Source organism: Hippichthys cyanospilos, chromosome 3, assembly GCF_059441005.1.
Source record: "Hippichthys cyanospilos isolate Australia breed blue-spotted pipefish chromosome 3, RoL_Hcya_1.0, whole genome shotgun sequence".
Lineage (NCBI taxonomy): Eukaryota > Metazoa > Chordata > Actinopteri > Syngnathiformes > Syngnathidae > Hippichthys > Hippichthys cyanospilos.
The window spans coordinates 25,433,849-25,452,027 of record NC_142371.1 but is presented as its reverse complement, the minus strand read 5'-3'; the positions used below and the strand labels follow the sequence as shown (position 1 = coordinate 25,452,027).

Below are 18,179 nucleotides of genomic sequence, written 5' to 3'. Positions count from 1 at the left end.
GTGACCAGGTGAACATTATAGGCACACACGGAGCGGAAAAAAACTCCAACGCGTGGACGTGTACAACAATTGCGGCACATTCCGCGTCCACTAAGAGTGTCAAGGAGAGAAGTGGTCAACTTTTAACTCACCAGCTCTCTTCCTCCTTATACCTCGTCCAGCCCGCAGAACTTCCGCCGCCGAAGCACACACTCCACTCACGTCTAATATCATGAAATGGGATATTAAGTGCAAGGTCGGAACGTCCAACGAACTTTTACAGAAGTTCATAAAAGATGTGACATGTACACTTCTTCCTTTTCTCTGGCTTTCCTGCCCCCGCCCCTCCCCCTTCTCTTCCCTTCCTCCTCCCCCCTCCTCCTCCTAACACGGTCACGACTTCCGCGAACAAGAGCCTGACGTCATCAGCCTGCAATGCGTGTGCGCGTGCGCGGCGTGCACCTGGACGAACGCGCAGGTTACGTAAATGCAGAAATCCCATATCGCGCGTCTCATCGACAAAGATTACACCAAAATGCTAAGAGTTGCACAACGCGGAAAAAGAAATTAAGTTTCCATTTCCTTTGAGGCCACCGCTGGCTGACTACATCTGCTTATCGTCAGCGTTCATCTTGATTCTTAAAGTTGCTGCATGCTGACTCTTGTACCAGATTTTAAATTAATATGAAGTTAGCGCCTAAATTGTTTAAGTTGAAACTGAGAATCTTACATTTTCTTCTATTAAAAATATTAACGAAATAAAAGTGATTGGTTACTAATTATGATTTTAAAAAATGATATTGAATTCTTATAATGTTTTTAATTGCATATTGTAATGTGCAACATTTCAGTGAATGTGACGTAGAACTAGTAACAGTAAAAGGGGTCACTGCTTGTACAATTACTATAATTTGAAAAAGGTCAAATCAAAATAGTTATTTTGTTGTATTCATCAGAATTTGCACTCATGAAAAATATATAATTTAATGTTTTGGGGGAAATCGCGTTATCTTATTTGTTGGGAATTTAATTTTCAAAATATCGCTGTTGCTTGAAATGTTCGAATTAACTGTTTTGTTTTGCGGGGTTTTCAATAAACTAAAATATGTACGCCAATAATTGTGGGTAGAGTAAGAATCACTACATTCATATATAACTTGTATTGCATGCTGAATTCAAAATTTACATCCATGCACATCTGTGCTGCATTGCGTCACCCACCGGCCAGGGAATTAACTACACACGTACAAACTGATGAAAACGTATGTAGTAGCTCCTCCGACCAAAAGAGGCGCTCATAGTTATTGTCGTAATTTGCCACTAATGCAGAAGGCACAACTCTCTTATGACTCGAGATGGACTTGTTAATTCCTCCAAATTCAAACTGTTGCTTGTCAACCACTCGGCTTGCATAATTAGAATGATTCAGACGTCCTTGCGTCCAACAGTCCTCGCAAACAAGTGACAGAACCCTTTTTGTTTACTTCCGCAAATTAACGCTAAAGATCCGCCTCCTTGAATTTGATTGGCCTTAACTCCCAAACCAAGTAATTTCGCATTGATGATTGGACGGGTACTGTTACGTCATTTTAAGATGTGGTGGCAGCTGTCTCGAAGAAGAACAAATGCGACTTCGGTGAGTTTCCTTAAATTTAGCGAGTATATTTGATAACTCCTACTTCTGAACACACGCTATTGTTTATTTTATTATGCGGGATAAATTGATTGACTAAAGCGTTTTGAACAATACAGAAAGGCGTTTTGGCAGCTAGCGCGCCCTTTGCTAACAAGCTATGGGTCATGTAACTAGGACCAAGGAGACAGATTATATCATGAGAGGTGATCAAGGTTGTTCTTAATGGTCGTCAAAAAAATCAAACGAAAATGTGAATTCAAGTATTCTCTACTGACACCGTCTTTCGTGTAAGGAATATAAAAAAAGCAACGCCTAACACGGTTATGCAGTGCCCATCTATAATCATGTAATACAAGGCGTTGCTAAGGTGATGCATGCATCTATCGCCAACGAACTGTGCCACTAATTTTGAGCGTAATATTGTTTAACTACTACTAGTTTAACTGTATTACAAATTATTCAAACACATAATATTCCCCAAATTTAGGAGTTTGAGGAGAACACGTCATGATTTATCTGCCCCCTTATCACGAGTGTTGCAAAATCTTCTTCTAATACTGAATTCCCCTCCATGTCTCTTCCAAGGATCTTCCTGGTAGGAGCTGTTAAGAAACACGAGGAGGGCTGAGCTGTGTATTAATTTAAGACACTCCCAATGGATTCTTCATGTTGATGTAAGATTCAAATTTCATGCAGTACATACACTCACTGTCCTCAGAATTAGGTACTTCAGCACTAATCAAATGAGATCCAACACACGAGCTGCATACAAAACTCTAAACCGCAGTGAGTGCATTCTAATGAGAGATGTTTCTAATAATTTGGTACTCACATGTGCCACTGTGAATCAGCATGATGTTTACATAGCTAAGTAAGATTACCAAAATACATTGGATGGGCTCTGTGGTTGTGATTATATAACCTATCAATAATGTAAGAAAAAAAATATAAGTACACTAGCCTTACCCCTCTTCCAAAATAATCAAAATTTTTACAATGAAAAACATATTAGAAATGTGTTCATGCAGAGCTTTTGAGAAATGTCTGATGTCACTCATGTTATTGTTGTGTCCTGTAGCTCGGGTTTTTTGAAGCTGAGTCGAGCAGAAGTGCGCGTGAGGAGACTGGCGGCTCAGCTGGCCAATGTGGCGATGTCCACCGCCACAGCCAATGGTGATGCTCCTACTGCGGCCATCCTCATCATTGGGGATGAGATACTCAAGGTGAGAGAAACAGAGGTGGGATCGTTTGTAATGTGACCCAAATTTCAATGCCACATAATGTCAGCGAATTGAATGACCTCCACTGATCTGTGGCTTTTTGTGGCTGCTTTCACGCCATTTATTTCATAAGAACGAATCATCAGAATAAATTGTTTTGCTTTTTTGGTGGGTCTTAAAAATGACAATAGAAACATTCTACAGTTTTTGATCAGTTTTTCACAACTGTGAACATAACAGTTGTTCTTGGATTCAAAATAATTCCCCATTATTTCTATTACATGACATGTGACAAGTCTTTGATAGTCCAATGCCATGTCTCCCAATCAGAATGTTTAAAAGTTATCCAGCAAGACCTTGAAGTCATCATTCAGTCTTTCATCTTGTGTCTCTCAGGGCCATACAGTGGACACCAACAGCGCCTTTCTCACCCGAGCATTACGGAAGCTCGGTGTGTCCGTCCAGCGTATAACTGTTATTCCAGACGTCCAGGAGGTCATCGCCAAGGAAGTGGCTCTCCTCTCTTCTCAGCACACCCACCTCATCACATCGGGGGGCATTGGGCCCACTCATGACGACGTTACCTTTGAGAGTGTTGCCATGGCCTTCCAGGAGGAGGTCTATCTCCACCCTGAGCTCTCACGGCTGGTGGAGGAGTTCTTCGGGGCGGTGGACAAAAGCAGCCCGGCTATGAAGTTGGCCATGGTACCCAGATCGGCCAAACTCAACTTCGGGACAGATGCTCAGACAGGGAAGCCCCTTCGCTATCCACTGGTGGGTGAGCCCCGCCTGTGTGTGTGTTTTTAAATTGGAAGTCAAGCCTAAGATTTTTTGGTTTACAATAATATGCTGTGTGCCCCCCGCTAGTCTTTATATTTCATTCTGATTAATAATGTCTTTATGGAATATGAATTAAAAAGTAAAAGCCTCCTGTTTTCATCCATCTCAAGGTGCGTTTTTGCCATTGGCTGTCACACAAGTTGCTCAAGGCTCACTAATGACCAATCACGGCTTATCCGAATGTAGTTAGTTGACATTAGTTAGTGTGTAAATCATATGCAAGTACTCAAGGAAGAATAAGCAGGAAGAGAAATATGAAGGCAAGAATGCGTTGATAGAAAAGCTTTGAGGAATATTTGGAGAGAAATATTAATCAGTGCCCTGTTTAATAAAGGCACACAGAAAATATTGAAAGAAAATTTTACGTCCCCTTTATAAAATAAATACATGGGAAGAGGCGCTTGAAAAAAAAAGACTCATTAGATTGCGATATTGGAAGTGAAAATCATTCAGCCTCACGCGCTGTTTGTGTGTCTTGTGTTAATGAATCAGATCTTGCAAAAAATACTTTTTTTTTCTCCTCCCAAAATCTTGTGGTTGATGATGTTAACCTATATTTTTAAATTAATTTACTTGCGTGTGATGACTTTTCTTCCAGTTACAGCTAAAACTTCAATGTTTTTTTATAGGTGAGTGTGCGGAATGTGTACATCTTCCCAGGAATACCATCTCTAATGGAGAGAGCCTTTAATGGGTCAGAACACCTCTTTGCTAGTTCAGGGACTACTTTTCACACTAGGGAGGTAAGACCAATTTGTTTATTGTCATAACATCATGAAATAAATGAGGGATAGATTGATTATCTGTGCCAATATTTGACATTTTGATTAATATCTGCATCAGCCTTGTAAAAAAAAAAAAAAAAAAAAAGAGGCCGTGTTAACTTCAGGGAACTATTTCAATTTTCGGTAAACTTTAGAAGGAAGAGATTCTGCTGACCCTGCCTTTTTTGTTATTTTGATATGTTTGTAAACAAAGATCAAATAACATTTTAACATTTCTGCTTTAAGGCACTCGACAGTAAGTATTCAGACATCATCAACCAGATGTTTACAAATGTCTGCTTTAACTTTGGGGGGAAACATTTAGTTATTTTAGCCAATTTTGTGACTTTCCCAATCAAACCAGTAAACAGCCAGTATCGCATCACATTTTGAAATTTTGGAATATGTGAATTAATGTAGAAAACTTTTTTGATTTACTTATTTGGCTTTTTAACTTTTTAAAACAGACTGACTAATCCTGGGAACTCCCTGAACGTTTTGTTAAAGGTTTTAAAACAAAGCTGCAAAAACTATGAGGGAAAAAAAAAGTTAAGAGATTGTATTTATTTATTTATTTATTCATATGCCAATATTTTCCCTTTGACTGGAAATGAATATCGGACTCCTTGGCTACACATATTCAGTTTCTATATCGACCCTGGGAAAAACAAAACAAAACAGTTTGCTCTCTATCTGATATAACTTTTGGTAAGCTAAGCAAGCCTGAATTGCTTTTAGGTGTTTGTGGCTGAGGATGAGACCACGATAGCCCCCGTGCTCACCAAACTGCAGGCCTCCTGGGGCCGCAAAGTGGCCCTGGGCTCCTACCCCGACTGGTTGAGCAACTACCACCGAGTCAGGCTGGTCCTGGACTCCAACAGCCAGGAGGAGGTGGACAGAGCTCGGGCGCAGCTGATTGATGAGCTGCCGAAAGGAAGCGTGGTGCCTTTAGTCAAGGACCCGGTGTCCATTGCCACTGCTGAGGTGTACATGTTAGCCAACAGCGGTAAGATCTTAAAATATTCACATTTCTAAGAAATTTGATTAATATCTGCATCAGATCAGACTTTAAAGTTTTTTTACTTTCGAATTTTAAAGTTTTTAAGTCTTACTACTTTCTGATAAAGAAGAAAACAACAATGGATTTTAAACTATAGACAGAATGAAGGTTGTTCATGTATAACTTAGAATTTCTTTGTTTGTACCTGCCAACCAACAATTCACTGTAATGATGGTATTTGAATCTAATCAGGTGCCACAACTATTTTAATCTTTGATTCATCTGTTGATCTTTTAGTCATGAATTGATGAATCGGGTGGAAAAAAAAGTTTACATTTCCATCCCTTTCTTCAAAATCAGGAAACTATTTCTAATTGGCAATACAGAAACAAAAACATAATTATGATTCAGTTACTGGTTTAGCCTGTAAATCTCATGAGAATGGCAAAAATGTTATTTTTTTCCAATGTAAAAGCAAAGATTTTGATCGGAAAACTGTAATCAGACTGCTTTCATAGACATCTACACAATTTGGATAATGTTTACTGTTTCTGTTAGGATTTACTAAGCTTAGATTTCACGCATTTAGACAATTTCAAATTCAAAATGTTTCTCCAAGATTCTTTGATTCTCAAAAACTAATTATGATTATTTTTATAATCGATTTGTTGTCGTGTAATTGTTGAGTAATTGTTACGCCTTTAATATAATGTGTATCAGAAAAAAGCATTAGACATACATTGCGTGTTTTATTTTTTGTATTTTGTACTTATAATTTAGTCACCTGTATTAATATAAATTAAAAAAAATAGTATGTAACTCAGTGTCATTTATAAACCTATCACTGGCAGAGACCAAAAATGTTCTTAGTCAAATCTTAGAGAAAAATTTGAACTATTACCAAATAGCATCTCATTGGTATGGCATCGCACGTCCCATGGAGCAGATACCAGAACCTGGCCCGTTGACATTTTATTTAGATCTCTCAAAATAAATAAAAACCACTGTTAAAATTGTATTGGGATATTGGTTGTACAAAATGTGCCAACGTTCATGAATAATCTCTCTCGGTGGGTATCCTTTCCCGCAGGCACACCGCTGGGCAAGAAAGTTGCGTCCGCGCTGAAAACAGTCGAGGCTGCGCTGGATCAGTATTCCACTGAGGAAGTGTGCGTCGGCTTTAACGGCGGCAAGGACTGCACAGCGCTTTTGCATCTCTACTACGCCGCACTGAAGAGGTAAGAGCTGCAGAAAAGACAAATGATCGAAGATGAAATGAGGATTCCAAAAGGAGAACATGACACGGGACTTATTCAGGTAGAAATCGCTGTCTTGTTATTGCTTTTGTTTATGGGTTGTTATGACTCACTTCTACTTTCAGACGCTACCCAGACAGTAAAGACAAGGTGAAAGCGCTTTACATTCGCATTGTCTCACCATTCTCAGAAATGGAGCGGTTCCTTCAGGATACTATAAAAAGGTGAAGTCATCAATGTAGTGCTGACGCGACACTACACTGCTCTGTGCTTTTTTTCTGACCTAAGCACACGAGAGAATATGCCCTGTAAATCTTACATCATTTATGGAAGCATAGAGACGGCAAATGTATTATTTTACGTTAGCTAGTGAACACGTCCAAAATTTAAAATGAACAAAGTAACAATGTTAGACATTAGGTTTTTGGGGATGGGTCTCTACCATTTGCCTGATTAGCTACTTGCCAGAAATCTAATGTACCTTACTAGCTAGTAACCACACACACCTAAAAAGTGAGCCAGCACTTGACTAAAATTAATTAGCACCCACATACAGCTAATTAGTGAGAAGCCTAGTAACCCAAAGTTATTAGTTTAGAAACACACGAATGAACTAGCCAATTATCTCATAGCTAACCAGTTAAGCAGATAGTCAGGTGACAGCATATAACTTACTAACTCTTCTGCCACCTTACTCACTCACTCACTCACTCACTCACTCACTCACTCACTCACTCACTCACGAGTAACCAACCACAAATGGCTAAATAGTGTGCAAGTATGTGACTAAAATGAATTATCATGCACAAACGTAGCACCCAAACATTATTAAATAGTTTGAAACCTCTCTGTTTACCGAGACAACAGACTAGTAACTAACTAGTTAGTTACTGAGCCTGTAGTGAGTAATCAAAATTAACTTACTCATTTCAACACATAACTAACCAACTTGCTCGCTCATTCTCTGGGAGCAAGCTAGTAAGTAAAGAAAGAAAGCAAGCAAGTAAATAAGTAAGCAAGTACGTAAAACACTTATTACCTGGTACTTGTTGTATACAGACATCTAATTTGCTAGTATCTATCTAAACACAAGAAGCTAAGGTAGCAGTCAGCATGTGTTGACTCAAATGTACAACACCGACCGTCCAAACTAAACTTCTAAATTTCACTCTCTTCCCTCAGGTACGACTTGGATCTGTTTTCTGTGGAGGGAAGTATTCGGCAGGCGCTGAGCGAGGTGCAAGAACGGAAGCCTGAGCTGAAAGCCGTCCTGATGGGCACGAGGAGGAGCGACCCTTACTCTCGCACGCTAACCCTCATGTGTCCCACTGACCCCGACTGGCCGCCCTATATGAGAGTCAACCCTTTATTGGTTAGTCGCACACTTGAATAGCATTGTATCGTTAATGACAAGCCTGGAGCTCCAAATTTGGATTTGTTTTTACTTTTTTTTTTTGGATGAAAACAGAGATCCATCATTTTTATTGGCTAGCAATGATACAATGTAAACATTTTGTTGCACATTTACAGCCTGTCTTTTTAAAAATTTGCCATGTAGGATCTGACTATGTTATTCCGTTGACTAAAATTAATATTAGGGCTGTCACTATCAAATATTTTTAGAATAGATTATTTCATCAATTTGTTTAATAATTGGATACAATTAAATTTAGCATTAAAGTGCAAAGCAAAGTGTTTTACAAAACAAAATGTCCTCATTCAGTTTATTTACCAATTATTGTTTATTTTGTATTGGATGTGATTAAGAAAAACAAATAAGCAATATTAAACAAGGGATTGATGTACTTACCAACCTTTTCAAAACTGACTCCTATCACTGGTTTGGTCATCATTTTCCCAAAATAAAATCAAATGTCTTTTTTTTTTTTTTTTTTTTTAGCACCGATGAACACCTTTCACAAAAAACTACAGATCAGAACAATTACGGTTTTGAGAGCCTGAAAATTAAGGATTTTAATCATTTTAAGTTAAACAAAAGCTCTAAATTATTACTTCATATTAAAACAGTTGTTGATTAATTTTAATTTGATGATAGTTTCTCATTAACTTTGACAGCTTTAATAAATATCCTTATGTATGTATATATATATATATATATATATATATATATATATATATATATATATATATATATATATATATATATATATATATATATATATATAATTTTTTTCAATCATGGCAAAGTTCAATATAATAAATAATAATATGAGTTCAAATCCATTTTTCAACACAGGACTGGACTTACCACGACATTTGGTCCTTCTTGAGGACGTTATACGTTCCCTACTGCATTCTCTACGATAAAGGGTAAGAACACACTTCCAATAATATTTTTGTGCTCCCAGGAATCATCTACTTTAAATGAACAGTTTTCTCTTGGCACTGACAGGTACACGTCACTGGGCAGCATGGACAACACGTGTCGAAACGCGGCGTTGCAATTTGTCGATGACAGGGGGGTGAAGCGCTACCACCCAGCATACCTACTAGAAAATGAAGAAGAGGAGCGGAACTCTCGTGACTGACGCTGTCTTGCCTGTACACATTAATAGATGTGCGTATGTTTTTTTTTTTAATTTCAGTTTGCAGAAATAGCCATAAAAGGAGACTGTGTTTGCATAGTCCCTAAGCTTTTTACACTGCTGAATAAATCAATCATGTCGTCTTTATTTATGGTCATGTGACTAATTTCAAAATACAACTGATTGAGAGTGAGTGTGAATTGATTTGTCTTGCTATTCAATCCAATAAGCTGTCCAGAGAAGGCCGTCGTCACTGTGTAACTAGAAATAGCAGTTCTCCCACAAACATGGATTAAGCAATCACGGCGTATCATTAGTTTGCCACAGATGATGGGCAAATATGATTTTATAGACTGTGAGCAGCATTATGCGTGATAGAGACAGGCAGGTATTTAATTAAAAGTACAAATCAAATCATTGCAATGAGAAAGTACACGAATATAAATATAACACTTTTGCTTCCATTTTTCATGACTTGAATGAAAGATCTCAATAGACGGTTTAAATCACACTGTTTTATAGGAGTGGTCATAACTTGTGTTGCTAAATTTAGGTGAAAATCAACAAATCTAGCATCTCATTGTGAAATTTTTGGCTACTTCTGGGGATTCTATAACCCCATCCAGAACAGATGTTCCCGATTCAACATCCAGACTGCAAATGACTGATGCATGTGCTAAACCGCCACTGGCTAATTTACCTATTGGTCATATGGGTTGCAGTTATTATGTAAATTAGCCCCTCAGTTACATTACACGAGGATACACTAGGATTAAGATACACTTATTTCAATTTTATTCATAATGGGTGTGAGGCACTCCAAAGAATGAACTATTTCAATAAGAGCAATTAAAATGTCAATTTCCATTATGTCTCCCTTAAGTAGGATAAAGTACAAGGAAATCAAGTCTTTATTGGTGTCTAGTTTGTTTGAAAATTGATTTTATTGATCCTCAAGTGAAAGCATTCAAATTGTTACAAAGTTCAACCATTCAAAGTCTTGATTTGAAATTTAGTTTGTGACTGGCTTTTTTGTGACGTCATATTGTAACAGCCAAACCGTGTTATGCTGTTTATTCTCTTTTGATTCAAATCACACCAAATTTCTCATTATTATAAAGGTTTTTTTTCAATCCAATACAATCAGCGACATAAATCAAGCATATTTTTTTTCATATTTTTTCCCATTCAATACGTTGTGATAAGCAGAAGTAGAGTGCTGTACCCAACGGAAAACTGTTAAAAGTTGTTAAGCCACGCCCACTAGTGGATCAGGAAATGATAAACTGGTCAACGTAAGAGGACGCGAAAACGAGCATTCCTTTGGAATATGAGGACAAATTATTTTACGAACATTGATTCTGCCATTGTGTCGCTGCCCAGTATTGAATACCGTTTACTGCACATTTGCCCCAGATTTTCCAGTTGTGCATACAGGGAACAGCACACACACTAAACAAATGTCCACTTACTTGTAATTCACTTGGCGTCCCTCACGGGCGCGTTGTCCTCACGTTTTCCATTTAGCGCCGCCGAAGACAATAAATTGGCTTCTCTCTCTCTGGACATTGTTGAATCCAGGTGCATCGATTGGCTCTCTGTCGCGTGGCATGCTGGAATCAATAGTGGCCCGGGATAAGAAGGAAGAGTGTGTGTAGTTGTGTTTGGAGGGTGTTGCATCACTAGCCTTCACACACGGTTGGGTTTGGATGATATAATACTCATAGGCATATATTATTTCTCAGAGTTGTGTATTTTACAGTTCAACTTTTTTTCCCCTTTTGACCATAGAGCCTTGTCCAACACAATACCAATAAAAAAACAAAAACAAAGCTAAACCTTACAGTCTTCATTTCAATCACTTAGTTATCCTAACAAATATATTGCATTTGAAAAACATGTATTTCCTTCACAAGGTAAACAAGCTTATGACAAAAAACATTAAACCCACTCATAATGCCTTGCGTGCATGCAACAACATAGGCCTATATGCAGTTATTTGTTTAATGCAGGGATGCATCGACGGAGGTCAACCCAATTTACTGCAGACAAAAAAAAAACCAAACTCAGCCAAAAATAAGAACATCAATTTAAAAAAAAAGTCATGAGCTGTTGCTTGATTTTGTTGTTGTTTTGTGGCCTGAATTGACAATTGAAACTGGTAAAAAAAAATCAAAATAAAATAAATAAATACATAAATAAATAAATAAAAAACCTAAACAAAAAACAGTGCCATTTTCTCTGTCTCGGTGAAAGGAGAATGATAATGATAGTGTGTATTGAAAGTCTAAGTGAGTCAGAGTCTGACTCATTTTCATTTGTATGACATGTACTATAAGTGGAGCTATTAATTTATTATATTGGTGCAGCGATTTATTGGACGTTTTTTGTCAAAGGTGGCGGATGTTGTTGCAATGAACACCCCGTTGGTCATCTAGCAAGACAGTGATGCTTGAGTGGAAGCAGCTCCGTGTCCTCAAGCTCGAACCAACCTGTACGTCTATTTACGTATGTTATGTGTAGAATTTTACGCATTTGTTGAGGTTGTTAGTATGGTTGTGTCGGGGAGACAACAGGTGGCTTGTTCACATATTTTGAGTGTTTATACATCTCGCGATTAGCATCAAGCTGACTTTTAGCATTGAGCTTGCGGCTAGCGCCTTAGCTCGCTACTGCGCATGCTTGTCTAACCTATTGTGTTATTTCGTACGGCAGTCAAGTGGGCACATTATTTTTGTTGTACAGTATTTCATCTACAGTAGCATGTGAATGATTTCATGAGTTTGTTGATTCAGTTTTCCACCAGAATATACGGTGAAAAAGGGGAAGAATCACAAACAGGTGTCTTTATTGGAGGAGCTGCGTAGCCATGTTAAAACGTAGCGAGGGTAGAAAACTACTGTGAAAAAAAAAGTTACCTTACAACAGATATTTCAGCGTTCTTCTTTGTGTCATTTAGTAAAGTCCACGTGACATCTGCATATGTGCACCACACTGCACAATGGAGGCCAAGGTATGCACAAAAAAGGCCTGGAATTGGATTTTTGTTTGTAGTTGTGTTTGAGTGAAATGTACTCCTTGTTCAGTTATGGGCCTTTGTATAATATAATAAGACACATTAAGCAACATGAAGTATTGGGACACTGTGTAGGTAATGTGCATTTGGAATTCCATAATAATCACAAGGGTTTTTTTTCCCATTCAACGGCATGCATGAATTGATGAAACTTGACTTGGTTGTCTTTTGTCATTTACTTGCTTTTATTGTAATCACAAGTCATTTCTTCTGCATTGTCAACTAAACAACAGCATGTTTGTCCTACCGTCTCACCGCCTGGGCTGCTTGGCCTCATTAGTCCCGATGTGTTTCAGCCCCATCAGCCTCGTGCTTCTCTTCTCCTTAAAGTCAATGCACTCTTCTTGTCACAACTGCTTTTTCTTCACCACTCACTTTAATTTAGACTCTGGATCCCCAATTGTGGTTTTTAGTACTGGTCTTGTAAGAATCACTTACACATTCCAACTTGCCGCTCTTTGGTTCTTAGAACATTCATGGTATTAACGGCCAAGGAGGAAACCAAATGACTATTTCCCTATAGGAAACATATTCATAAATATACTGTATATACATTTATTATTATACTACATAACATTTATTAACATTGGAGCTCACTAAATTCTTTCCATCTTTTTTTGCTGTCATGTTTTTGTGGCATTTTCAAAGGTGGTGTAATTGTACTTTATTTTAGCTTATTTTTCAGTAGTTAACTTCTCTTTTGTTTCACTTAGAACAACGTCTATGCAGTTAATAACAGTTTTATGATGGTGACAGACTCAAGCCAGGAACAAATTATTGACTTTGCATTATTTCCCATGGGAAAACTTTCAATCGATTGCGCAGTTTTTGCCAAATCTTGCTAACAAATGGCAGATAAAAAAGTATTGCTGGTCCTTGTGTTTGGCTGAGGTAATAACAGACTGTCAGAGAGGTATTACTTTAACAATATGTGTATTACTGAGGTGGAACTATGGCCACCTATTCATTTTTAGAAGGTGGTAGGACACCATAGTGTTGGACTGTTGTTTCTCTCAATATTGAAATTTTTACTTTTTTTTTTTTTTTTTTTTTACAAAACAATACTATTGGTCTGTCCCCGGAACGTCTGTATTCGTACACATAGTTAACAAATTTAAAGGGTTGGAAATAGTTTATGACCAAAAGTATGAACAATCGCACAAGTGCTGCAATAACATCTCTATATCTATTAATATATATCTTTATCTATAGCTAGCTACCTACCTACCTACCTATATATATATATATATATATATATATATATATATATATATATATATATATATATATATATATATATATATATATATATGTGTGTGTGTGTAATCCATCACTTCAACTACTAAACTACTAAGTACCCTATCAACTACTTTAGTGCTTGATTACGTACTAAAGTATCTGAAGTCATTGATGACTTTAATCAGTAATAATAGCAACAATTTCAAACACTTTTTAACACTTTAAATAAACTAAAAAGATGTAAATCTGCATCTGGGATTTAATGTGTTGACAGTTAAAAAAATGTAAAAATATGTCTGGGATTGAATGAGTTGATAACAGCACAATAAATATGGAATTTTGTGTGTATTAACAGTCGCGCAATATTCTGGTTGTATTGAATATTCTTGTTGTATTGAAGTTTCTACACAACTGTATACGAACACAAGATACAATACCAAATGCAAGAATGTGATGTATGATTACTCAAGCGACATTATTTTCTTTTTTTTCCTCAAAAGCAGTTATTTCGCCTGACAGCCTCGAAATGCAAACTGCGCACAGGGGGCCGAGATAAAAACCGGAACCCCAGAATTGTGAGGCAAATGTGCTAACCACCGTGCAGTGTTTCTAATGCAGTTCTTTGAAAATATGAGCAATACCTACACAAACGCAGCAATAAACGCTACCTCTGCAAATTCAGCATTGCAAATCCAGCTGTCATGCAACTGGGTGTGTATGTGCATGTACAGATATGCATGTACTGTATATGACCGACCCATAAATCCTCTCATGTCACACCGTTCCCTCCAAATCTGATATGAACACAATGTGAACAACTATGTGATAGGGGCTCAGCATGACTCAGCAAGTCTTCAGATCACACTGAGGCAGGTGTTTGTGTGTGCATGCGAGAATGGATTTGGAAACATGTGGCGAGCTTTGATAATGGAGCCAACATAGCATATCGGACGCTCAAAAAGTGCTTTTCTTTAAAAAGGATACACGTTCCCGATCCATTTGCTCGCCAGCTCCCGCGGTGTAAAATGACACTTGAAGGTGCATGACACAGCGATCCGGACGACGGGTCCTTGACGAGGGGGACGGGGGTTCTTTGAGGCGATGCAAATTGCCAACCGGGCTGCATGTAGAACCGGCAGACCAGAACACGAACAATGGCGATGCTCGCTATATCAAAGTGTCACTTGCTGAAAGTGGAGGAAAGAAAGGAAAAGCGGGAGGAGAAAGTGGGAGTTAGAGCATGTGTGATGGGCTCAAACCAAGACCTTTACACTATCAGAAATGTCCTTCAAATGGTAGATTCACATTGTGTAAAATGCTGCAAATGAGACCACCGCTATAAATTTAATGGTACACCACGATAGCTTATCAATATTTTAGTACTTTTTCCCAGTGGTTGTTTTGTTTACAAAAAAAAAAAAATCACATATTCCTGCTCCCGGTGAGCAACTGTATATATGGTTTATTTTGTGTTTCAGCTGGTTCATTTTGTAAATGAAATGTTTTCTTTTATTGTGAAAAGCAAATCGATGTTGTGTTACGCACTCTATTTTGGGTTTTAGCGCTGTGTACTTAGCCAAGCACAGTGTATGTATTGATTGGTTTACTTATAATTAGCATTTTGGAAAACTGGTGATTACCATCAAGTTAGACATTAGCATTTAAGCTAGCAATTATAGCGTTAGAATCCTAGCTTCATCTGCTGTTTAGTTTACCATATAACAAACAATTGGGGCACGACTATTTGCTACATTTTATTTTACAATAGTATCAAATGTGTTTTTTTTTATAGTTTATGTTACAGTTTAACATCTTTGAGTCATTTACTGCATGTATTCTAAATGTTATGTGTGATACGTAGGGTTTTTCAAGTATGAATTTGTATCAGAGATATGCTAGAAATCGGTTTACTTATAATTAGAATTTAGGATAACTAGCAATTACAATAAAGTTAGGAATCAGCATTTAAGCTAGCATTAGAATCCTAGCATCATCTGTTGTTTAGTTTACCATCTAACAAACAATTGGGGCACGACTATTTGCTACATTTTATTTTACAATAGCATTAAATGTGTTTTTTATATTTTTTACATGCTATTTATGTTACAGTTAAACACCTTTGAGTCACCTACTGCATCTATTCTGAATGTTCTGTGTGATACGTAGGGTTTGTTAATTTTAATTAACAGGTTAGGTTAATTTTAACCTCGGAATGTATAATCCTAAACTATACATTTAGGATAACTAGCAATTATAATCAAGTTAGGAATCAGCATTTAAGCAGTCATAATGTTAGAATTCTAGATTCATCTACTGTTTGGTTTACCATATAACAGACAAATAGGTCACAGCATTTTGTTGCACTGTATATTTATTTTTACAGTAACGTAAAATATTTTTCGGAATAATTTTTGTTAAACACCCTTGAGCCATCTACTGTGAAAAAATGCGAGACAGTAATCAACAGGCTATCAATGAAGGAATTTACTATCTAGCTATTGTGGGGACTTATCAAGGGAACAATTGCACACATACCTTATGAATCAATTCTTTACACAACTCTAATTTGCAACTGTACTGCTATCAGTCTATGCACAATGCATTATTCGTAACATTCAATATAACGCAATACATCAAAGAATATCAGTAGGCATTTAGCTTATTAATCTTAAAAAAATAATGAAGCTGGTAAACGTGATAAAAATACAAAAATAAAAAATATAAATAATGGTTTTAGCATTCACGTTGGCCAACTTGACTAGTTTAGAAACATGCCTTATGACATTTTTACTTGACAGGAAAATGTGAAGCAGATAGCAATGTACTTTAGAGGTCACAATGCGGATTCAGCCATTTTGGAACAAATGTCCTTGAAATTGTGAACTATTTTTGCTCTGTCAATGAGGAATATTTTTTTTTGAAGGAAAAAAAAGCTGCTCATACGATCACATACGGCGCCCAAATGTAAGTTGTGTTTAAGCTTGCGCCACCAACAGGGATGGAAAAATATCCCCCTTGGTGGATGTAATAAATGCCAGTATGACATCGGGTCATCATCCGGTGACTGTTGCCATGGTAACTGATGCACTGACGAGTTCACCGGAGTGTAGTTTCCCGCTTTGTCTCAATGCTCCACATTCCTCAGAATGACATTGGAGAAGTGCGGAACAAGTGAGTGAAGACAGCAAGTACAGTAGTGACACACCTTGTTGGCCACCTGACATACACATTATGCACGGATACAAAAACAAAACAAACCAAGAACTGCTGGACCTTGATTAAAGAATAACAAAATATAAACTTTTTTTAATTAAAAAGCTTCTGATGAGGTGATTGCTGTGGCATACAGTGCTTATGAAGTAATTCTTAACGCCACAAATAAATTATGCATGTATTTATTTTGTTGTTGAAATAACAGCCTGAAATACAAATGAGGGAAAAGAGATTCTTGTGGGTTGGTGGAGGACTGCCAGTTTTATAATGAAGCAATGTCATTTTATGTGTGAATAAATGTATTTTAACAATTCAGTTTGATACATAGTAAAAATTCAACAGTTTTTAGTTTAAAAGAGCAAATTTTAGTGCATCAAGTCAGAGTGCTACTATACTGCAGGGGAGTTTGTCTTTTGGAATCCAAGTGCAGTGAAACAGCTCGAAAGAGAAGAAGTTAATCCTGAATTTGATCAATCTAAAGGCATTTGGATGGCGGCTGTATAGTTTTAAACGCCCACACAGCTTTATTCTTTTACTCTTGAGTGCCTAAAGGGTGACATATTCAGCCTGCATTTCACCATGGGCAGCATTGAAATAAAGGATGCAATATCTGCAAGAAAAGTGGCAAGTGGAGGAAAACTTTGACCACTTACTGTGTGTATTGCCATGACGCCTTTTAGTAACATTACATGACAACACTTATGCACCACCGCTGTGTTTGACACAGTACGTTTTGCCATTAACGCTATATGACAAGAATGAAGCAATACCTCCATAAGCTGTAATTACACATAATGTAATACATTTAAATGATCAAGACAAACTTAAAACGACACTTTATAACACAACACAATAAGAGCATACCACTTAATTTTGGGGAAGAGTCATGACAAATAAACAAAACAATGTGGCAACCTTGTATATAAGTTGAGTTTTGTGCTGATTGTGGTGGCTGTAAGGGAACAGGAATGTGGATAGTGGAGGGGGAGCATTAGAGAGGAAAGACACACACACACAAAAAAGAAAAACCTCCGTTTAGCTTGTGGTCTTGGTTTGTTGTGGTCCGTTATTGAAATAAAGAGGATGTTGCTAGTCCACCACAAGGCCTGATTTCTTCTACATTCTACAGCACCTTGGATAACCGTGGAGGAAGACAAATGTATTATTTTATGTTAACTAATGAACATATCCTCATTCAAAACGTACAAATTAACATTGTTTAACATTAGCTTTATAGGGATGGAAATTAAAAAGTACTTTACCAGCTGGTAATCACACACAACTCAATAGTGAGCCAGCACAGTACTAAAATGAATTTGCACCTACATACAGCTAAATAGTTTGAACCCTATTTAGCAAAAGTAATTAATTAGTTTGGAAAGACACCAATGAACTAGCCAGAGAGCTGCA

The 18,179-nt window shown here is 37.3% G+C and overlaps 2 protein-coding genes across 3 annotated transcripts in view; one reads left to right on the top strand and one right to left on the bottom strand.

Moving 5' to 3' along the window:
* The first annotated feature begins 1,545 nt into the window (after positions 1-1,545).
* Positions 1,546-13,501, top strand: LOC148426493 (bifunctional FAD diphosphatase/FAD synthase-like). Of its 2 annotated transcripts, XM_088410833.1 has the most exons (12): positions 1,546-1,615; positions 2,201-2,289; positions 2,694-2,838; positions 3,232-3,609; positions 4,305-4,418; positions 5,178-5,445; positions 6,530-6,677; positions 6,821-6,919; positions 7,878-8,067; positions 8,953-9,026; positions 9,109-9,273; positions 11,638-13,501. In XM_088410833.1, exons 2-11 carry the CDS (start codon positions 2,282-2,284, stop codon positions 9,242-9,244), a joined length of 1,560 nt encoding a protein of 519 aa, XP_088266959.1. In that variant the 5' UTR covers positions 1,546-1,615; positions 2,201-2,281; the 3' UTR covers positions 9,245-9,273; positions 11,638-13,501. The 2 variants fall into 2 exon arrangements, with proteins under 2 accessions (XP_088266959.1, XP_088266958.1); XM_088410832.1 differs by lacking the exon at positions 11,638-13,501 and having other exon boundaries at positions 9,109-9,388.
* A 1,146-nt stretch (positions 13,502-14,647) lies between these two features.
* Positions 14,648-18,179, bottom strand: part of LOC148426492 (ephrin-A4-like) — a 57,590-nt gene continuing 54,058 nt past the window's right edge. The window contains exon 4 of the mRNA XM_088410837.1: positions 14,648-14,743. Within this exon, the coding sequence (XP_088266963.1) occupies positions 14,724-14,743 (20 nt within the window). The 3' untranslated portion in view covers positions 14,648-14,723. The remainder of the gene's footprint in view (positions 14,744-18,179) is intronic.

What these genes read in the sequence shown, in the direction of transcription:
- LOC148426493 (XM_088410833.1), top strand. An exon ending in CTACTTTTCACACTAGGGAG is followed by an intron (nt 4,419 to 5,177) that starts GTAAGACCAATT and finishes AATTGCTTTTAG; the next exon opens with GTGTTTGTGGCTGAGGATGA. An exon ending in TACTACGCCGCACTGAAGAG is followed by an intron (nt 6,678 to 6,820) that starts GTAAGAGCTGCA and finishes TTCTACTTTCAG; the next exon opens with ACGCTACCCAGACAGTAAAG.